The following is a 21,342-nucleotide window of genomic DNA, read 5'->3' as shown; positions in this document are numbered from 1 at the left end:
TGCCCCTTCAGCAAACATGCTGAAGAGAAGCTTACCACAGCATGAGGAAATAGACAAGGCTTCGCCTAAACTCAGGGATGTTTCCACCCCTCCGATCGCGCCAATGTTGCCTGGGTTAGCACTGAACTCTGCAAACCCCCGCAGAAAAGCCACGCTGCTCATTCATTTCCATTGATTATTCAATTTTGGTAAAATTGTGTTTATCTTTTCTGAGGGCTGTTTATGTGTGGTGGCTAGAAATGCTTAATTCAGTTCCCAGACTCATATACTTAGGACAGTTCAGCAACAGCCCAAAGGAAAATGTCATGAACTTGAAACACATTTGACCCCCAAACAAACTGAAAATGTAAATGATCTAGTATGTTACTACTTTGGTTTGTAAATAGAAACTTATGTAACATTTTCTATTAGTAAAAACAGACACATATATAGAGAAATTAAGGCATTTCATCTTTCCCCTGTAAGAACCTGCAAATGCTTTTCCGGAGGATTAGGGGTTACAGAAAGCTGGTGCGTGTGTGTGCGCACAGATGTGCCAGGTGGGGAGCAAAGAGAGCTGGAAAGCCATTACTTGCCTCCAAAGCAAAAGATAATATGGCAGCCATAAACATGGAGTGTTGAGAGGAGAACGGGAGACAAAAACGCAGGAACTAGATTCAATACTTTTCCTTTCTACTTTTCTATTTTTAACTAGAAACAATTAAATTTTCCAAGTGACAATTACAGTTGCAATACAAATTTCATTCTCTCTTTCCCTTGTGATAATTTCTCATTTCTAGCTACTGCCTCCCTTTTCAAGTGAAAATCTTCGTGCCATTTCCAACTCATTCTTGCCTTTATCCTCTATGCCAACCAACCCATAATTTAGATTTTTAGGAGAGCCAGAAACTGTGCCAGGTAGTGGGAATACAACATGTGTATCATCATTCCCTGTTCTCAAGAAATTTACAGTCTAGAACAACACTGCCAGATAGAACTTTCCATGATGATGGTAACGTGCTGTGTCTGAGCTGCCCAACACAACATGTGGTTACCAAGCACTAAACATGTGGTCAGTGAGACCAAGGAACAGATTTTTAAATCCTGCTTTCCTTCCCGCCCACCCTCCCCCCGTCTTTCTGGCAGAAAGATGGGAGAAGAGCAGTAGAAACTAGAATCATAAGGGCCTAAAGTGAGGAAACAGAGGGATCAAGTTGAATGAATACAAGTAACTTCAAATGATATGGCCTTTTGCGGTCTGTGCTTTTTTGGTTCACATACTATCTCATTTCTCTTTATAGCTTTCCCACCCAACCATCTGCAAATAGCTCATTTCCAGCTTTACAATAGAAAGTGCCCGTTGATTCAGGACCCGAGGCTTCCTTGTGTGGGAGCCACATTCTATTCCTAGGAAAGAGAAAACGTATTCCTTTCAGCTCACCTCCCGGTCCAGCAGCGCAGGTGACACGACGGTGACAATGTCTCCTTTCTCAGGATCAATGTAGAACATGTTGGGTGATGGCTTGTCAGGTGTCTGCTGACGGATATTATACCGCAGGAGGGCATTGTCAGTGGCGGGATCGTCTGCATCAAAGGCTGTCACTCGCATCACCGTGGTCCCTAAGGGGGCAGGACAGAAGGGCAGGAGATGGTTACCAGTCACCGTGGGTGACACCGACACTCAGGACCCCTCCCCTACTGAGCAGGGGCAGTGGAGTAACGTGTCACTTTCCAAATGAAAACGGGACAGTGTTTCCCTGGCTCCACTATGTTTTAGCTTTTCTCCTGCCATTCCATCACATTAAAAGACCTGAGATAAAGAAAAAGAACCTTCGCTGCTCAGCAGAGTGACAGCTTAATTTGTCCTTGTGCTGATACACTGATTTTCATGGGCTTTCATTCCAGGGTGGATTGGCTTTGCGGCTGTGGCTGTCTTCATTTTAACAGTGTTTACTGGATGCCTACTATGTGTGGGCTCCTGGGCCAGGATGGGGAAAGGCACATTCCTGCTGTCTGGGAGCTCAGATGTAAGTAGGACAGATGGATGTATATACCTATGTATGTATACCCAAAGACCATATAACATCAAAAACGCAAGCAACAAAAGACAAACTAGATAAAATGAACTTCAGCAAAACGAAAAACTTTTGTGTATCAAAGGGCTTTATCAAGAGAGTTAAGATACAACCTACAAAATGGGAGGAGAGATCCAGTAACCATATAACTGATAAGGGTTTACTATTCATAATATATAAAGAACTGCTACAACTCCACAGCAAAAAGACAAAAAGCCCAATTTAAAAATGGGCAAAGGACTTGAATAGACATTTCTCCAAACCTGATATATAAATACCCAATAAGCACATGAAAAGATGCTCAGCATCATTAGTCACTAGAAAAATGCAAATGAAAACCACAATGAGATACCACTTCACCCCCACCAGGATAGCTATTACCAGAAAAACAAAAAAATGACAAGCATTGCAAGAACGTAGAGAAATTAGAATGCTAGTCCGTTGCTGGTAGGAATAAAAAATGGTGCAGGTGCTGTGGAAAAGAGTTTCATGGCTCCTCAAAAAGTTAAACACTTAGTTACCATATGACCCAGGGTTTCCACTCCTAAATATATACCGAAAAGAATTGGAAGCAGGGACTCAAGTAGATATATATATACCAATGTTCACTGCCATTGTTCATAATAAACAAAAAGTGGAAGCAAACCACGTGTCTATCAACAGATGAACTGATAAACAAAATGTTGTATAATTATACAATGGAATATTACTCAGCCATGAAGACAATGTTCTCATACATGGTACAACATGGATGAACTTTGAAAACAGTATGCTGAGTGAAATGTCAGCCACAAGAAGACGAATATTGTACAGTCCAACTTATATGAAATATCGAGAATAGCAAAACACAAAAAAGTTTGTTAGTGCTTACCAAGGGCTTGGGAGAGGGGGAAGTAGAGAGTTATTGCTTAAGGGGTACTGAGTTTCTATTTGGGGTGATGAAAAACTTTTGGAAATGGATAGTGGTGATGTTTGCACAACAAGGTGAATATAATTAATGTCACTTAAGTGTACACTTAAAAATGGTTAAAATGGCAAATGTGTCATCGATATATGTATTTTATGAAAATAGAATTAAAAAAAAGAACCCATTCTTGACAACTAGTGTGGCTGTCATAATGAGCTCATGATGACCTGAGCCAACCATAATTTTTCATCACAGCTTACTCTTCTATGAAATAGAGCCCCACTTTCTGCTTCTGACCCCTTCTGAACTCACAAAATGTGACCTGCATGGTAACAGATCACCACAGTAGAAATCAGATTATCAGTCATTAAGCCTGATTGGTCAGATAAATAAGAGGGATGTAATCACCATAGAGTTGGATCAATTCAATAAGTACTCTCAATTAATTTTACCAATGTTGCCATTAAGCCAAATACTCAAGACATCTTTTCTTTTTTCACCTTGTTGCAGGGCCTTGTAAACTATCACAGAGTATGATTCAGGGTCTGGTGTAAGAATAGAATATTCGTGGACCGTGTAGTTCCATTACCTTGTCCCATGTCTTGGGAAGATATCACCATTCAACATGGCACTCTTTTTCCTGTTGAGCCATACTATGGAGTCAGGGCTCCTTTTCAACCCAGAGGTTCAGGTGGTCACTTCTCATCCACTGGAGCTGGTGTGAAATGTGACACGTATATGCCTTCCTCATCTAGGAAATCAGAGGCAACTTTCAAGCTGACGATCTCACCCAGGGATGGGCTAAGTGAGCTCCATGTGGCCAGAGACTTAGAGAGACACCCTGACTCCATCATTTCCATATCAAACAGCCTCAGGGTAAGTGTACGGGACCCAGTGCCTAAAACTTAGTTGGTGTTTAACGAATGTTTGACTGATTGAATACGTGCCCTGTATAATTCACCTTCCATCGATGTCGTAAGGGTCCTGGGTGGCACAAACGGTTTGCTCTCGGGAGTAAGCAAGAGGTTGATGGTTTGAATGCACCCAGTGACACCCCGGAAGAAAGGCCTGGTGATCTGCTTCTGTAAAGATTATAGCCAAGAAACTGCTATGAAGCTTAGTTCTACACATGGGGTCACAATGAATAAGAATCAACTCAATGGCAACAGGCTTTTGGTTTGGTTTGGTTTAATTGATGTCATAGACGAACAAGGAAAAGAAAGTAAAAAAAATTAAGCATGGCTTGTGACTGCCATATGTACTGAAGTGATTAGAGAAAGGAAAAACAAGCAAACAAACAAACAAAAATCCTCTCGAGCTGATAAATTTCCAGTTTTCACCAGTAAATTCATTGAGAGTTATCTCTTTTGTTTCTGTAGATTGAATAGTATAATGTAGCAACAGAATATCATGGAACATTCTCAAGGTTACACAGAATAGCTTCTTGTACAATTGTTAGGGATCAAGTGAACTGGGTATGAAGCCTCCCTTTGTCTTAACCCAGATGTTTATAACCGGATTTACTTCCGAAGGCCACCTCAATGGTGACTGAAGAGTGTCGAAGTCAAGTAAATGTATTTACACACTCAAGAACATGAACTTTGGAGTAACGTGCCTGGGTTCAAGTCTTTAGTAACTACAGAGCCTTGAGCAAGTTACTGGACCTTCTCCAAGTCTCAGTTTGCTCATTTGCAACATGGGGGTATTAATAAACTTTCCTTTCTATTGACGGTGATGATTTAATTGGACAATATATTTAAAGAACTCGGCAAAATGCCTGGAACATCAGCGTCGAGAGAAAGATGTCATGAATACCATCAAATCTTGCCCCCAGGTTCTGAGCCAATCATGGCAGCATAGACAATATCCTCAGACAAAGTATCTTAGAATTCAGTTTCCTGAAGAACCTGGCATCTGGTATGGGTGGATGAATCCCTGTGCTCATCCTTGCCTCACCCTCTCCCTTCCACGTTTTCCATGGTTATTGTTTACAGATTTGAGTTTCTACTATGGAGACCACAACTGTACACCACACACACACACACACACACACTATAATCTACACTGCTTCTCCGTGTGGTGCTCTAGTTTCCCTCTAAGAATAAAGCTCTATCCTGAATTCTAGTTCATCTATTGGTCCCAATACCCCACTTAGCTCTTTCTGGCCACTTCCCTGGGGCTGGATCACAGCTCTCATACTCTCAGATACTGAAAAGGATTCTGCAACAGCCAGATAAACCCACAATTTCCTAAATTGTATTGAAGGAACTCTGGTTCCAGAGGCTCAGAAGAAAACCACATTTGGGAAATATGCATTTAAGAAGGCTTCCCTGGAGAACTCCTCAGCACCTTTAATGAGAAACGCATATGGTCAGTCTCCAGGAGAGAGCAGGATCTACAGAGTTTCTCAAACTTCTTTGCTGATGGAATCTCATTATTTAAAGGACGTCTGTACACTATGGGCTACATGATCCTAAATTTTGAACTCTTGGTGCATACAAACTGTGTTTTGTTTATCTTTGTCAGCTCAGTACCTGACACACAGTAGGTGGTCCTCAATCAAGGTGCTTTGAGCTGACTTGCATTCTTGAAATCCACTGTAGCTCAGCCTCATTCCACACTGACCAGAACTCATCAGCAACCTTCCTACGTAGAAGAGTAGACAACAGTGTCTTTACACTTTTCTCAAGCAGGCATGCTTCGCTATGACCTCTGAACTCCTTGTTTGGTGCCCCTTGGAGGTCCTTGTTGGAACTGGACTCGGCAATAATATAGCAACCCCAAGCCCAGTACAGCTGCTCCAATTACTCGTGGTGGTGCCTGTGCCCCATGCCTTGTTGTCTTACTTTCTTAGTGCTGCTATAACAGATATGTCACATATCAGTCCCTGGAGAAGGACATCATACTTGGCAGAGTACAGGGTCAGCGGAAAAGAGGAAGACCCTCAACGAAGTGGACTGACACAGTGGCTGCAACAATGAGCTCAAGCATAACGACAATTGTTTAAGGATGGCGCAGGACGGGGCAGTGTTTCGTTCTGTTGTGTGTGGGGTCGCTATGAGTCGGAACCGACTCAACGGCACCTAACAACAACACTGATATGGCCTCATTAACATAACAAAGAAAAACCTATTTCCAAATGGGATTCTATCCACAAGTATAGAGGTTTGGATTTACAAAACTTATTTCGGGGCGAGGGACAGCAATTCAATCTGTAACACTTGCCCAAGCCCACATCCCAGGCTCTAAGAAGGACTCATTCGTATCCAGCAGCCTACGTGGCTCCCATCCATGTTTGTCTCGGGCCTCTGCCTGTACCCTGAGAGCAGAGAAATGATAGTTACATGATAGGCACGCTTGTTCATCCTCACAGTACATTTCTATCTTCTCCCCCACCACAATATTCTCCCGAGTGTCAAAATAAACAATAATCACCCTGTCACTCTCAGAGCCAGATAAACTAGCAGCAGCCCCTTAAAGCAAAATAAAAGAATTACAGGTTGCTGTTTGAAAGCCTTAGTCGGGCAGTCATCTTCTTTTGTGGAAAGATAAGGTCATCAACCTGACAGCCTGCTAAACAATTAAGCTTCTTTTGTTGGGGTCTGGTGTAGTGACCTTGAAAGAAAGCCTTTGAAGTTTTGCTTTTCTATGGCTTCAACGCAACCGCACTCTTGAGAAGTAGGGAGCAAATCTGACGGTGAGGGGTTCTTTCATCAGTGATGAGGTCACCAAGCTTCAAGAAGGGTTCTCAGAAGATGGCTCACTTTGCTCCATGGGCGACAAGATTATTCTGTTCTTGAGATCTCGTCAATGCCATCCCAAAACTTTTCCTTCGCATGATCAAAGATGTCAGGCTCCATTATTTTTAGTCCTACTCATATTACTAAATGTAAATAATACATTTAGACACTGATTTCCGGCATATATTTGGTGCTAGTTCTCTAGTAACATAGGTAGGGCCCCTGTGAGCCTGGTGGTACAGTGGTTAAGTGCTTGGCTGCTAACTGAAAGGTCGGTGGTTTGAACCCACCAGCCACTCTGTGGGAGAAAGATGTGGTGTCTGCTTCCACAAAGATTACAGCCTTGGGAACCCTGTGAGGCAGTTCTACTCTGTCCTACAAGGTTGCTGTGAGTCAGAATTGACTCCATGGCAATGAGTCTGGCATTTTTTGGTTTTCTGCTTCCCAGGGAGACACATAATACAAAACCAAGTATGAGTAGAGACAGCACACACCACCAACAGAGCTCCTTTGATAGGGACAAAATGGTATACTCACAAAACACTGAACTTGTGATAGGAGGCACAGTGTGCCAACTCCACCCAAACAATGACTTCTAAGACTGAATTTGACTAAGAGACTTACTTCAGAGGTTGCTAAGGAAGACAATGGACGTGTGGATGCTGCACTGCACAACGTATTACGTATGTGTTTACCCCCTGTATCAGAAGAAAGCCCCTTAGACTTCCTGCACCTCAGCTTGTTCAGCAAGGTGAGAGAGAAGCGGAAGAAGCTGCTGTTTTTGATTCTAACATCTTGGGGTATGTCTAGTTGGAATGGTGCAAATGTGTAACTAAACTGCCCTTGAGGATTCCTCTAGCTGAGGAGTATCAGGCCTCCTGGTTCTCAATGTCCATTCTGAGCATTTTAGATGTAAGCTGACCAACCATCCCAGTTTGCCTAGGACTGAGGGGATTCTGGGATGTGGGACTTATCAGAATAATCTGGTCACTGTACAGACCACATTTCACTTTCAGATATAGACATACTTCATAGCCATGAATTGCACAAGTGAGAATGGTTGTAAATGTAACTTTGGGGCAAAATCCCTAGCCATGGGTGGCATGGAGGATGGCTCCTGCATCAGTGGAGACATGGGCCATAGCCACCCATTCAACTGGCCATAGTCACACCAATTTGGAATTGCTTTCTAACCAAGCATCCCAGTTCTCTCCTAGCAATCTTTAATAGCAAAAAGAGAGACCACAGTGTGCAAACTCAAAACAGAACCGTGCTAGTGGTGTGGTGAAGGGCACAGGCTGTCTAGAATTAAATTCTGACCTCACCATTTACCATCTGGGTGTCTTTGGGCAAATCCCTTTACCCCAGTAAACCTTAACTTCTCCATTTACAAAAATAGTACCTCTCTCATGGGTTGTGGGGATTGAGTGAACTAATGCAGTACCTCTCACTTTTTCTACATCATCACCCCATCATGGAGACTTTTAGACAATTTTTTCTACTTACCTCCTTTCCTCACAATGAAATGTTAACACAACAGATATAAACCAACACCAAACCAGTTGCCATTAAGTCAATTCTGAGTTGTGGCAACCCCATGAGTGTCAGAGTAGAATTTTGCTCCATAGGGTTTTTACAGTGGCTGAATTTTCAGATGTAGATTGCCAGGCCTTTCTTCCGAGGTGTCTTTAGGTGGACTTGAACCTCCAACCTTTTGTTTAGCAGCCAAGCATAGTAACTGTTTGCACCACCCTGAGACTCCTCACAGAGATAGTATATGTATTATGCACTATGATCCTTTGGAGGGCCACGAACCACTACAATATCTAATATATTGTCACCTCCTCAAGAACCAATTTTCACCCCCCTGAGGATGATATAACTCCCACGGAGAATGCATCAGTGAATGAGTATAAAATCCAATGCCTGGAGATGAAAAGCACTCAAGAGATGTAAACTTTTACTGTTATTTTTACTGACCACCACTACTTAGAAATCAGTTCTGGGGGAACCCATTGATGTATGCAATAATGACATGCAAAACACCTTGTGGGGCCCAACCACTTAGAGTTCAGCTCACGCTAACCCTGGGTCTCACATTCAGAATCTGCAGGAAGAGGAATTAATTAAGACCTCAGAAGAAAACAGCTTTTCTTTCCCTATAAGGAGCCTAGAAACTTCTGTTGCGTGCCTGCATGCATGGACCCCCCTTCCCTGGTCTTGTCAGTAGTTCTGTGTGTACAGGAATTAATAGAGAAGTTGTTAAATAATTAGTTGGCAAAATATAATCAACCAACCTGATGGGTACCCAGAGGCAGCCCCACGTGGTGCTATGCTTGCATTCCTGAAAAGTCACCCAAGCACTGGATTGTAAATAATGTCTTATTTTCCCGATGACCTACATTAGTATTTCAGGCCTGCTTTATCTTCATTTGGGGGGACGCTCAGTTGGAAGCCGCAGCTCATAATTTAGCTTTAACTTTCTGTTGGCAGGTGGGGTAGGAGGAGCAGGCCTGCTTTCTGCCCTGGACAGGGAGACTATTAGAGGAAGCCATGCCCTGACCCCCCCGAAGGCAGGAAGAGAGAGCTGCAGAATGGCAGAGAGCAAAATCCGACTTTGACTTTGGCAAGGAGGAAAGGGAAAAACCAGGCTTAGCTCTAAGGCAAAGCTTGGGAGATGGAGTTTTGCCACTATTCCTTCCTTTTTGGGGCCCTGCTCCCTGTCCCCCAATTTTTCCAGGATTGCCATTCACCAGCACAAGGGCCCCTCCTCCATTTTTTTCTATGGTGGTCAGACTGTGTCTTATACCCAGAAAATTCTTAATAATGTGAGTTTTAATGAAGATGTCAATGACCTTTAGCTTTTTCTCTGACAGCAACCAGACTCATTGGCCCTGAGGGTATGAGTCATGAGACCTGGACCAGGGGTGACAAGCTCAAATGCTGACCCAAGGCCCGTACAGGTAACCAACAGGAGCAAAGTGATTTTCAGACAACTGGGAGTGGTGGGGACTGTGGCAAACTGGACAGTATATGTAAAATTGCCTTTCCACTCAACCTTATTGTGACATTTTTGAAATACAAGTCGGGAGTGGCCAGGATTTTGGATTTTCCAAGAGAAAAGGGAGCTCTGGATTTTTGTATCAACTGTCAAAATGTTTAAACGTGGAGACTAGTTCAAATTTAAAGAATATCACTGAGTGGGACAATACTGGGAAGGTCAAATGAAAACAGGTCTATGGGACTTTTTTCAACCTCTGATGTGGACTCTTCTAGCAGAGTCAATTCTTTCTCCTTGAGACATGAACTAAATGTTAACGTGTTCCCTGGCAATACATTACAACTTAAAAAATGGCACATTCACTATAGACAGCTTCCCTTCTTCCTTCTGCCTCCCTCTTTGGAACAGGAAATTCCTTATCTGTCCAAGAAGGATCCAGCTTAGATAGGTGCCATTTTCTCTCAAGTCTCTCCAAAGCCTGGCTTGTAGGTCCTCCCCATTGGATACACCCTAGGACTTGGCTGATACCTATATACAACACTTTCCCAAGTGATGCCCTAGTTCCTGTTCCTTCCCACCACCCCACTGGACTATAAGCATCTTGAGGACACACTCAGTATCTCGTACTCTTATGTGGTCCCAGGGCCCAGCAAAGTGGTAACTCTAGAGAACAGTGACATAGAATATGGGAAGCCCATTTCATGCATTAACTTATTTGCTCCTGTGCTAACCCCAGGAGGTATACAACGTTGTAAGTCCATTCTACAAATGAGGCAAGGGAAACTTTGGAGAGTAAAGTCACTGTTCACAAGGCCACATAGTTAGTCGCCACTTGAGCCAGGATTTGAATACTGCTTTGCCAAAAGGACTGTGAGTGGCCTGCCCAATACCCATTCTTCCTTTCTTTAGGAACATAATAACTCTGATTATACCTGGCTGCATTGCCAACTAGCTGAGATCCTAGATGCCCTGGCTCCTCTGGCAGTTACCGTGGCCATGGCCTAAGCTTTGAAAAATGAGATATAATTGTATCACGTGAGACTCGTGGGAAAGTTCCTTAAAGGAACTGACTTAACCAATCAGATGGTGTGCACTTTTCTAACACCCCTTTTCCTGACTTCCTGCCTGTCTGGAATACAGATGTGATGACTACAGCTTCAGCAGCCATCTTGGACGAAGAGGTTGCCCTTCAAATGGGAGCCACATGATGGGAAGGCAGAACAGAAAAACAGAAGGAGTCTCTGATGACTATGGAGCTTAAGAGAACCCTGGACTGCCTCCTTCCAGCTTCTTTTATGTGAGCAAGAAATAAATGAGAGAAAAGTATAAGCCCATTTTGTTTGAGTCATTGCTGTTCTGTTTTTTCTGTTACATGTGACCATATCTAATTTTATCTGATAAAGGTATGAAGTAAAGATTGAAGAAAATAAACAAGTGAATTACATAAAATACCTATATTATCCTAGAAAGTAAATTTTGTGGCTTTGGACTACAGCCAGATGACACTAACTTAGATAAATGCTGAAACACTCAGTCAATTATTCTTTAAATATGCTCAAAGAGAAAAATTGGTTTCTACTCATCTAAAATGCTCTGTATCCAAAGACTATATATCAGGAGGCGTGATGAGATTATTACATCAACGGCCCTGAGTGAACCACTTTTTCACGTATCTCTACTTTTATACAGTCCTTTCCCACACTGACTCTGGCCTTGGCTATGAGCTCTGTGAACGCAACATTACACAGACAGAGCTTGGAAAGTCCTTGTTCATGGGACTTGTTCTCCTGGAACCCAGCCACCATGTAAAGATGCCTGGTTTCTCCTGCTACAGAGGTCGCATGTATGAGAACCAGTGTGCCCTGGCTGACACCCTGACTAACCATCAGACATGTACACTGAAGCCTAACTAACCATCAGACATGTACACTGAGGCCACTGGAGACGATCTAACTCCAGCTGAGCCTCCAGATAATGGCAGCCACACGAGTAACCTCAGGCAAGACAAGCAAAAATCTGCTCCGCTGAGCCCAGCCCTACTTGCAGAATCATGAGTAAATAAATGGCTTTGGTGTGGCTTATTATACAGTGATAGATAACTGATAAAGAAGCGTAAGTAGGTTAATCTTCACATACCAGCTAGAAAATACTGTGCAATATTAAAAACAACATAGTTTATTATTAATGTGGAGCTCTCCATTTTAAATAGCCGAATAGCATGACAGATCCAGGGACTGGGCCACAATCAAATGGACAGGTTCAGGAAAAAATTTGATTAAAAAAAAAAATCCACTTTTTAATGTTAGGCTTTTGACGCCACTAACAACGTCACTGCTGAGGCACTGCAATACAGTGTTCGTTGAGCATTTCAGTCTCCTAACGAGTTTTTTTTTGTTGTTTTTACTTTTTGAACAACACTGAATTAAACTGGTAAAAACTATGTAATCCTGATTCAGGTTTGAGTTTATTAGCCCAAACCAAGCCCAGTACCATTGAGTCGATTCCGACTCACAGCGACCCTATAGGATAGAGCAGAACTGTCCAACAGTTTCCAAGAAGCTCCTAGCGGATTCGAACTGCCGACCCTTTGGTAAGCAGTTATAGAACTTAACCACTATGCCACCAGGGTTTCCTCGAGTTTATTAAGTACCATCAAGTAGGAAGACAACTCTGTCCTTAAAAACGAGAATGTCTTAAATTTTCAAGACACTTGCTAACTCCAGTTAATAGCAGCTGCAATTACCACTGACTTGATTTCAAATGCAATAGACTCCTCTCAAGGTTTGTTTTGCCTCCCTGGAGCTAGTGGGCTTTTTAAGCACAAATTGACAATCAAATATGTAATAAGTTATGACAAGTTGAGCAATGGGCACCTTGCATCTGTTTTGAAAGGTTGTTTGTTTTTACGCTGATAAATAGGTGGTAGCAACAGGCCCACCTCATGGTTATTTCAATCCCTCAGCTGCTTCTGGTTACCGCTCCATCTTCAGTGTCTTTGCCCTGCTTTCCTGGTGAGCTACTGTTTAATTAAGTTCCAGTAGGCCTGATTTGGGCAAGGACAACTGGTTTTCCAATACGAGGTAACGCATGGCTGAAACCAGGGTCCTTCCTAGCATGTTTCACTTTATTGCCCCCATTTCTTCGTTTCATCCAGAGCGTCATCTCTGTATCTTTGCAGCCCTTTTGAAAGGATACAGGCAACTCTTTGCTGAAATAACTGATCTTGCCTAAAACACTTCAAAAAAAGCAATTTTAGGTGGATACTGTATCTCTGGAGCCCTGGTGGTGCAGTGGCGAAGAGTTTAGGCTACTAACTAAAAAGCTGGCAGTTCGAATCCACCAGCTGTTCCTTGGAAACCCTATGGGGTAGTTCTACTCTGTCCTATAGGGACGCTATGAGTTGGAATTGACTTGATGGCAATCGGTTTGCTGGGCGTTTGACTATCCCTAATATTTCAAACTAATAATGACAATTCTTTATATTGGATTAGAATGAAGTAGCTGAAATTCTCAAATATAAAAATATTTTCCCATAAAATTCTAGAAACAAAATGAAACTGTGTGCCTAATTTTTTGTTTGTTTAATCAATTTAAGATTAAATCTAAGTCTTAATGAAAGTCTAGTTTTCTTACACAGTGGTTTCCAACTGGGGCGATTTTGGCCACCAGGGGACATTTTACAATATCTGGAAGCATTTTGGTTGTCACAACTGGAGGGTCTAGAAGGCAGAGACTAGGAAGGCTGCTCAACATCCTACAATGCACAGGACAGTCCCATCAAAGAATGATCCAGGCCCAAGTGCTAACAGTGCTGAGGCTGAGAAACCACGTCTTAGAGGCATTCATACCAGTGTCCCCACAAATAACGGTGCTTTTAAATTCCACACTCAAACAACTGAAACGACAATTTACCTCTCTTTTTGGAATTCTCTCTTCTAGAAGTTCACTGAGGGTAGTGACACTGCCTCTTATGTGTTTATTCATCACAATGGCTCAAATATTAACACTGTTGAATATGTAAATATACATGGTATATAATGTTTAAGAATAAGCTAATGCTAACATCATCTAGGAGCCCTGGTGGCAAAGTGGTTAAAGCGCTAGACTGCTAACCAAAAGATCAGTGGTTCAAACCTACCAGTCATTTCACAGGAGAAAGGTGGCAATCTACTTCCATAAAGATTATAGCTTGGGAAACACTATGTGGGCAGTTCTACTTTGTCCTATAGGGTCACTATGAGTTGGAATAGACTCAATGGCAGTAGGGTTAACATCATTTAAGGAGCCCTGGCGGTACGGTAGTTAAGTGTTTGGCTGCTAACTTATAGGTGGGTGGTTCGAACCCACCAGGGGCTCTGTGGAAGAAGAGACCTGTCGATCTGCTCATGTAAAGATTATAGCCAAGAAAACCCTATGGGGGCAGTTCTACTGTGTCACATGGGGTCACTATGAGTTAGAATTGACTCAACAGCACACAACAATATCATTTGGCATTACAGGTTAAGTCAAGCGTAACTCAAAGCTTGAAAATTTTCACTGACAGCAGTATAATACTTTGTATATAGTAAGAGTTTAGTGAATACTTGTTGAATGCACGAGTAAATAAATAAATGAATGAGAGAATGAATAAATCAAGAGTCAGTAGTTATGTTATCATCTTTCTTCTATTTCAGCTTAAGGGTATAATGAAGTTGGAAAAGGAAGAGAGTAAATAATTAGTGCTTTGATTTGTACTGAATATTAACTAATTCTGAGGCTAATTTTGAACAACAGGCCTATTGTTCCTATCATTTGTATCTATTTTAAGGGTAAACAGTTTGGTAATTTAAAAACATAGACCATACTAGGCTACTCTAGAGGTAGCTGACAAACCAACCCTGAAATTCCAATGGCTTAACACATAAGGTTAACTTCTCACTCAAATCAAGTCCACTCTGGGTGGTTCCATTTCAAGAGAAGTTCCTTTCCAAGTGTAGTTAAGGGATCCAGATCCTTGTCTCTTGGAGCTATGCCATCTGGAACATGTGGTTTTCAGATCACCAGGAGAGGTGAAAAGAGCTACAAAGTCACTCACTGACTCTTTAATGGCTTCCTCCCAGAAATGACACTTATCCCTATTGCTCGCACCTGTTGGCTAGACCTGGTGTCTGACGTAAACCCAAAAGCAGGGTGTGACCATGCAGCCTCCCAGAGTCCCTTGGTTTCATGCTCTGCTGTCACTGCCTTTAAATTCTTAATCATTTTTGAACAAGGAGATTTGCATTTTCATTTTGCACTGGGCTTCTTAAATCATGTAGTCAGCCCTGGTCAAGAGCCCAGCGCCAGACGTGTGAGGGGCTTGGGACACACGGGAGGGTCTCTGAGGGTGCAGTGAGCGTCTCAGCCACAGTGATCGCACCTTCTGCCCTCAAGCAGAACTGCAAATGTCTCGTTTTCATCATTAGGTGCCACAGCTCACAGAACCCTCGGTTCCTCCAGTGTTCTCTTGGCTAGTAGGGGAAGAGTGTAACAGTGCAAGAGACCAGTCTCTGCTGGAGCATCGGACGTGCTTGGCTGGTGGCTCCCTCAGGCCCAAGCTCTGGGTTTCCTGTCCTGTAAGTCCTGCCCACACTTCACATTTACTCCTCATCCAGCTCCAGGCTCCGGAGCTTGTTTAGACCAGAGAGCTGCTATTTCCCCGGCCTCTGACTTGATTTGCTCTGTCCCAGGCTGCTACCTCCTTCCTCCTCCTCCCCTTCCTCCTCTCTTTCCTCATTCTCCCCCTTTTCTTTTCCCTATACCATCTTCTTCTTATGTTATTTATCATCTTACTTCTATTTCAGCTTAATGTGTTGATGTAGGTGGAATGGGAAATGGGTAAATAATGTGTGCTTTGATTTGTACTAAAAAAAAAAAAAAAAGCAATCCCGTTCACATCAAGTCGATTCCAACTCATAGTGACCCTACAGGTCAGCGTAAAACTGCCCCATAGGGTTTCCAGGGCTGTAAATCTTTACGAAAGCAGACTGCCACATCTTTCTCCTGGGGAGTGGCTGGAGGTTCAAACTGCCGACCTTTCAGTAAGAGGCCGAGGGCTTAATCACTGTGCCACCAAGGCTCTGATTTGTACTGAGTATTAATTAATTCTAGGCTAATTCTGAACAGGGCCTATTGTTCCTATCATTTCTACCTATTTTAAGGGCAGAGGGTAAGCAGTTTGGCAATTTCTCCTTCCTCTTTTTTTCCTCTTTCCTTCCTTCTTCTCTTTTTAATTAGATACTTCCGCCTAGCTCTTCTCTGCCTTGGGCATGACAATCTGGGTCCCACCACATATGGGTTACACACAGTGTGACTTTGAGGGAATATGGCGTGGCACCGAGGATCGCAGCACTGACTGCTCACTAGGGCATTTAAAAATCATTCTGAGCCTCACCCCCAGAGATCTGATTCAAGTGGTCTGGGTGGGGTCTGGAGAGTAAAGTCTGGGAATAGAAGCCAGACAGATGTAATCAGATCCTCTGCTTATTGGCTATGTACCTGGGCATCATACTTAACTTCGTACAGCCTCAGTGTTCTCACTCGTAAAATGGGGTGACATCACAGTGTAAAGCTGGTTTAAGGATTAAGAATAGTGCATGTAACATATGGGGTCTCAATGAGGTAGTCTCTTCAGTAATTCCAAGGAGGGGGAAAGAGACTTGTGAACCTACTCTGTACTGGGAACAGTCCTTGTAATAGCCCTACCAAGGTAGTTAGAGCATCTTCATTTTTAAAGGAGAAAGAGAGGCTCAGACAATTTAAATAATCAGGCAAGCAAGTGGCTGAGCAGGTATTCAGACGGGTGCACATACAACTGCTTAACATTAAGAATAGTTAATATTTATTGAGGACTCAACCAGTTACAAGAATTGCTCTAAGCATTTCATTCGTTTAATTCTCCCAATAGCCTTGTAAAGTAGGTATCTTAGTCAGGGTTCTCTAGAGAAACCTAGAGAAACGTATACATTTTCAGGAGTTGGGTCATCTGATTGTGAGCAGTTGGCAAGTCCAGAACACATAGGTCAAGTGAAGGCTGGAGCCTCCTGCAGGCTTGTGTCCCAAAATCCATGTTACGTGACAGGAAGACAAAAAAAGACAGAGAGCTCTGGCAAGATGCCTATTCATAGTCTGGACTCAGAGCACTCCCTAGGTCAAACTCCCTTTTTTCTCCTAAGGCTTTCAACAGATTGGGTGAGGTCCACCCATATCATGGAGAGTAATCTGGTTTACTTACGGGCAACTAATGCAATACACATGTAACCACTTCATACTAGCATCTGGACTGGTGTTTGATCAGGCAATTTGGCAGCATCACCTAGCCAAGTTGACAGATAAAACTAACCATCACAGTATAATTATTCTTATCTTACGGAGAGGGAAGCGAAGCTGAGGGAGGTAAAGTCGCTTGCCTAGGTTACCCAGTTTGTAAGTGGCAGAATTACCACATATCTGTCAGTTTGTTATACTGTGGCGGCTCGTGTATTGTTGTGATGCGGGAAGCGATGCCACCAATATTTCAAATATCGCCGGGGTCACCCATGGTGGGCAGGCTTCAGCAGAGCTGCCAGACTAAGAGAGACTAGGAAGAAAGGCCTGGCAATCTACTTCTGAAAATTAGCCTATGGAAACCGTATGGATCTCAGCATATTGTCTGAGAATTTGACTCACTTATTTGGATGTCATTAGTAGAGACCAATCACTGGAGAAGGACATCATGTTTGATAAGTAGAGGGGCAGTGAGGGAGAGGGAGACCCTCAATGAGACGGATTGACATGATGGTCACAACAATGGACTCACACATACCAACAATCATGAGGATGGTGCAGGAATGGGCAACATTTCTTTCTGTTACAGACAAAGTTGCCATGAGTCGGAGCAGACTCAACTGCAAATACCAAGTGGCAGAGCCAAGACGCAAACCCAGGCAGGGTGACTTCCCTTACTCTCTCCAGCACGTCTCACGTCCATTAAGCATTTAAAATTGCATTTTGGAAGTACAATAATTGATTTTCAAGAATGCTCCCTGCGGACTGGCTCTAGAACAAGCTTTGTCCTGACCCACTAGGGCCAGTCTGGGGGCATCTTTGGGCCACATCTGGGAGCCCAAGGGGAAAGTGCGGCCTGCATCCCTGAGCTGTAGCATAGGACAGGCGATTGACGGCTCCAGAGCTGCATCTGTTAGGTAAATACCTGCCTGAAGTTACGGGCCTGATCAACAAGGGGCTCAGGAGGTACACGTAGCGGGAGGGCGCTGGTGATGACTGTGGTGACGAGATACCGATGAGCCAGGACACTGACATATGGCACACCCGAGACTCGGCGTTCACTGGGAAGAAAGTGCTGGCAAATTGCTAGTAAAGCTGTAATGTTGCTGATTTTGCAAACACGTGTTCTTCAGCTTGATAAGTAAATACATATTGAATAGCGTGATGATGTTGCAAGCTGTTGTTTTCTGACACAGAAGTCAGCTGCCTGTGATTGATGCTTGCAATGAAAGTATTTATAAAATAACACTGAATTAGAAGGAGTTGGTTTATGAGTCTGGGGAAATGGATCTTTTATGAAGAATAAAACTTGATGAAGGAGCTTTATCAGGGTCACACAAATCTGAAATTAAACGCACTGGGGTGGAGATTTAAGAGGAAGCCCTTTGGGCTGCTGGCTCTCGGCCTGGGGAGGTTAGCGGAGTACCTCGCTCCCTGTGCGTGCTGTCGTCAGTGGAGAGCCATTTCCACCCCTCGTGGTTCATTCCTGTTCATCGTGAATGCCACTTCTGGAAGCTGCATTACCTCTTTTGGGCCATCAGAAACCACCTGGGAATACCTTAGATACATGAAACTAAATTATGAACATTTCATTCACACTTGTGTTCCCGCTGAATGGATGGGGTCAGCACATGGTAGCTGCTTAATACATATTTATTTGCTAAACGGATGGAGAATAGACCCAGTAATTCCTGGCTCACTCTGCATGAGTATTTTCTTGTTTCAAAATTGTTTTAAAATTGTCTGCTCAGTGTGCAGGTCTACCTCGTAATGGTGCATTATGGGAACACCCCCAGACTGGAATGCTCTCTTCCTGGAAATGGTCTGAGAGTTAATAAAGCTGAGAGGGCCAACAGGCACGTAACTCAAGCTGATTCCACTGGATGGTCCCTGGATTTAATCTGGAGCCCCTTGCCTCTAGGCAGCCATGTCCAGACCACAGAGCCCCTGCTACACTCTAGCTCTGTTCCTGCTTCTGGTCCCCAGAGTCATTGTGACTGCTGCCTGCCCCAACTCACTTCTCCTGCCTCTTGTTAGGTCTGACAGCCCAGAAAGTGGCCAATCAATTTCCAGTTGCTTAGGTAAGTTGTAGTCAGCGTTTGCTGCTTATAACCACAGAGCTCCATCTAGTGTAACTCTCCACCAGTCTTCCATCCAGAAGACAACATGCCGAGGGGCCACGGGCACGCTCACGGAAGTCTTACAGTCCCGCGTTTTAGTCCAGCTCTGCTGTTGTGTCTTCAGCAACTCTGAGTCTTAGGTTTACTACACGGAACTCAAAATCAAAAAACCAACCCGTTGAGTTGATTCTGACTCATAGTGGCCCTCAAGTCAATTCTGACTCAAGGCGACCCCATGTGTTTCAGTGCAGAACTGTTCCATAGCATTTTTAAAGCTGTGACTTTTCAGAAACAGGTTTCCAGGCCTTTCTTCCGAGGTGCTTCTGGGAATACACAAACTTTCAACCTTTTGGTTAGCAGCCAAGGTGATGAACCATTTGCTCCTCCCAGGGACTCCTTCACTGCAGGTTTTAAGTGTGGGTAACAATGGGACTCAGATATGGTTGTTGTGTGGATTAAATGAGTTCATATAATTTATCTGACTCTGTTATCTGAGGGTACTATTGCTATTAAAAGGTAGGGAGGCATGGCTCAGTGGCTTCGCTTTTGATAAAGAAATAGAAGGCTTTGATGAAAGCAATGCTTGGTGTGAACTGGTTGTTCTTTAACTAAAGGTAATCATAGATTGCACAAAGAGAAGTAGACTATCAAGTACAAAATGTGCCCTGGTGGTGCAGTGGTTAGACACTTGGCTGCTAACTGAAAGGTTGGCAGTTTGAACCCACTAGCTGCTCCGTGGGAGACAGATGTGGCAGTCTGCTTCCATAAAGATTACAGCCTTGGAAACCCTACAGAACAGTTCTACTCTGTCCTATGGGTTCACTGTGATTCGAAATTGACTCAACAGCAACAGGTTTTTAAAATTTTGTTATTATTTTTTGTTCTCAAGTACACGGGAGGTGATCATGATTTTAACTCAATATAAGCCCTCAACAGTATCCCAGAGCCTGTTGCACGCCCTGGCTGACCCAAACATAAGTAAAATACAATCTCTCCCCACAAGATTCTGAGAGTTTGGCAGGTGAGGCAGGCAGGAAATGGACAGAGGGGTGAACGTTAAAGTAAGGGTGTGCCCACAGTTGTGTGTGTGTGTGTGTGTGTGTGTGTGTGAGAGAGAGAGAGAGAGAGTGAGATTCTCTACAACAAAAGGTCTGGGAGAGCCACACAGATCTGAAATGAAACATCTTGTACTATGATGAGTTGCCTGGATCAAATGAAGATCATGAGAGATTGTGGACAAGGTAAACGAAAAAGCTAAGAGTCAGATATGACTTTCTTTAAACGTCTCTTCCCAATCTGCTGGCCCATGTTAGCTTAGGGGCTTGGCCCCTCAGTAACCTGCGATATGCAGATGACTCAACCTTGCTTGCTAAAAACTAAGAGGATTTGAAGCACTTAATGATGAAGATCAAAGACTACAGCCTTTAGTATGGATTACACCTCAACATAAAGAAAACAAAAATCTACAGTGGACTGATAAACAACATCATGATAAACGGAGAAAAGATTGAAGTTGTCAAGGATTTCATTTTACTTGGATCCACCATCAATGCCCATGAAAGCAGCAGACAAAAAATAAAATGATGTATTACATTGGGCAACTCTGCTGCAAAAGACCTCTTTAAAGTGTAAAATGCAAAGATGTCAAGTTGAGGGCTAAGATGCATCTGACCCAAACCATGGTATTTACAAATGCCTCGTATTCACGTGGAAGCTGGACAATGAATAAGGAAGACCAAAGAAGAATTGATGCATTCGATTATGGTGTTGGTGAAGAATACTAAATGTACCATGGATTGCCAGAAGAATGACACATCTGCCTTGAAGAAGTACAGCCAGGATGATCCTTTGATGTGAAGATGGCGAGACTTGACATAATGCACTTTGGACATCTTATCAGGAGTGACAGTCCCTGGACAGGACATCATGCTTGGTGACGTAGAGGGTCAGTGAAAAAAAGGGAGATTCTCAACAAGGTGGACTGACACAGTGGCTGCAACAATGGGCTCAAACATAGCAATGATCGTGAGGATGGCACAGGACTGGGCAGTGGTTGAGTCTATTGTATATAGGGTGGGTATGAGTTGGGACTGACTCAATGACATCTAACAACAACAAATGTCTCTTCCCAATCTACTGGCCCATGTTAGCTTTGGGGCTTGGCCCCTCATTAAGCATGTATGGCACACTCTGGAAATTCCGGAATTGCACAGCCCAAGAATCTCTTCTACTTCAA

The 21,342-nt window shown here is 43.3% G+C and overlaps 1 protein-coding gene across 2 annotated transcripts in view; it reads right to left on the bottom strand.

Moving 5' to 3' along the window:
• The window catches only part of CDH13 (cadherin 13), a 1,228,073-nt gene that overhangs the window by 310,563 nt on the left and 896,168 nt on the right, over window positions 1-21,342 (bottom strand). For both annotated transcript variants that reach the window (XM_049863997.1, XM_049863996.1), the window contains exon 7: window positions 1,421-1,599. In XM_049863997.1, coding sequence (XP_049719954.1) covers window positions 1,421-1,599 — 179 coding nt within the window. The remainder of the gene's footprint in view (window positions 1-1,420; window positions 1,600-21,342) is intronic.

This window comes from Elephas maximus, chromosome 21, assembly GCF_024166365.1.
Source record: "Elephas maximus indicus isolate mEleMax1 chromosome 21, mEleMax1 primary haplotype, whole genome shotgun sequence".
Lineage (NCBI taxonomy): Eukaryota > Metazoa > Chordata > Mammalia > Proboscidea > Elephantidae > Elephas > Elephas maximus.
This window is presented reverse-complemented; position numbering and strand designations above follow the sequence as displayed.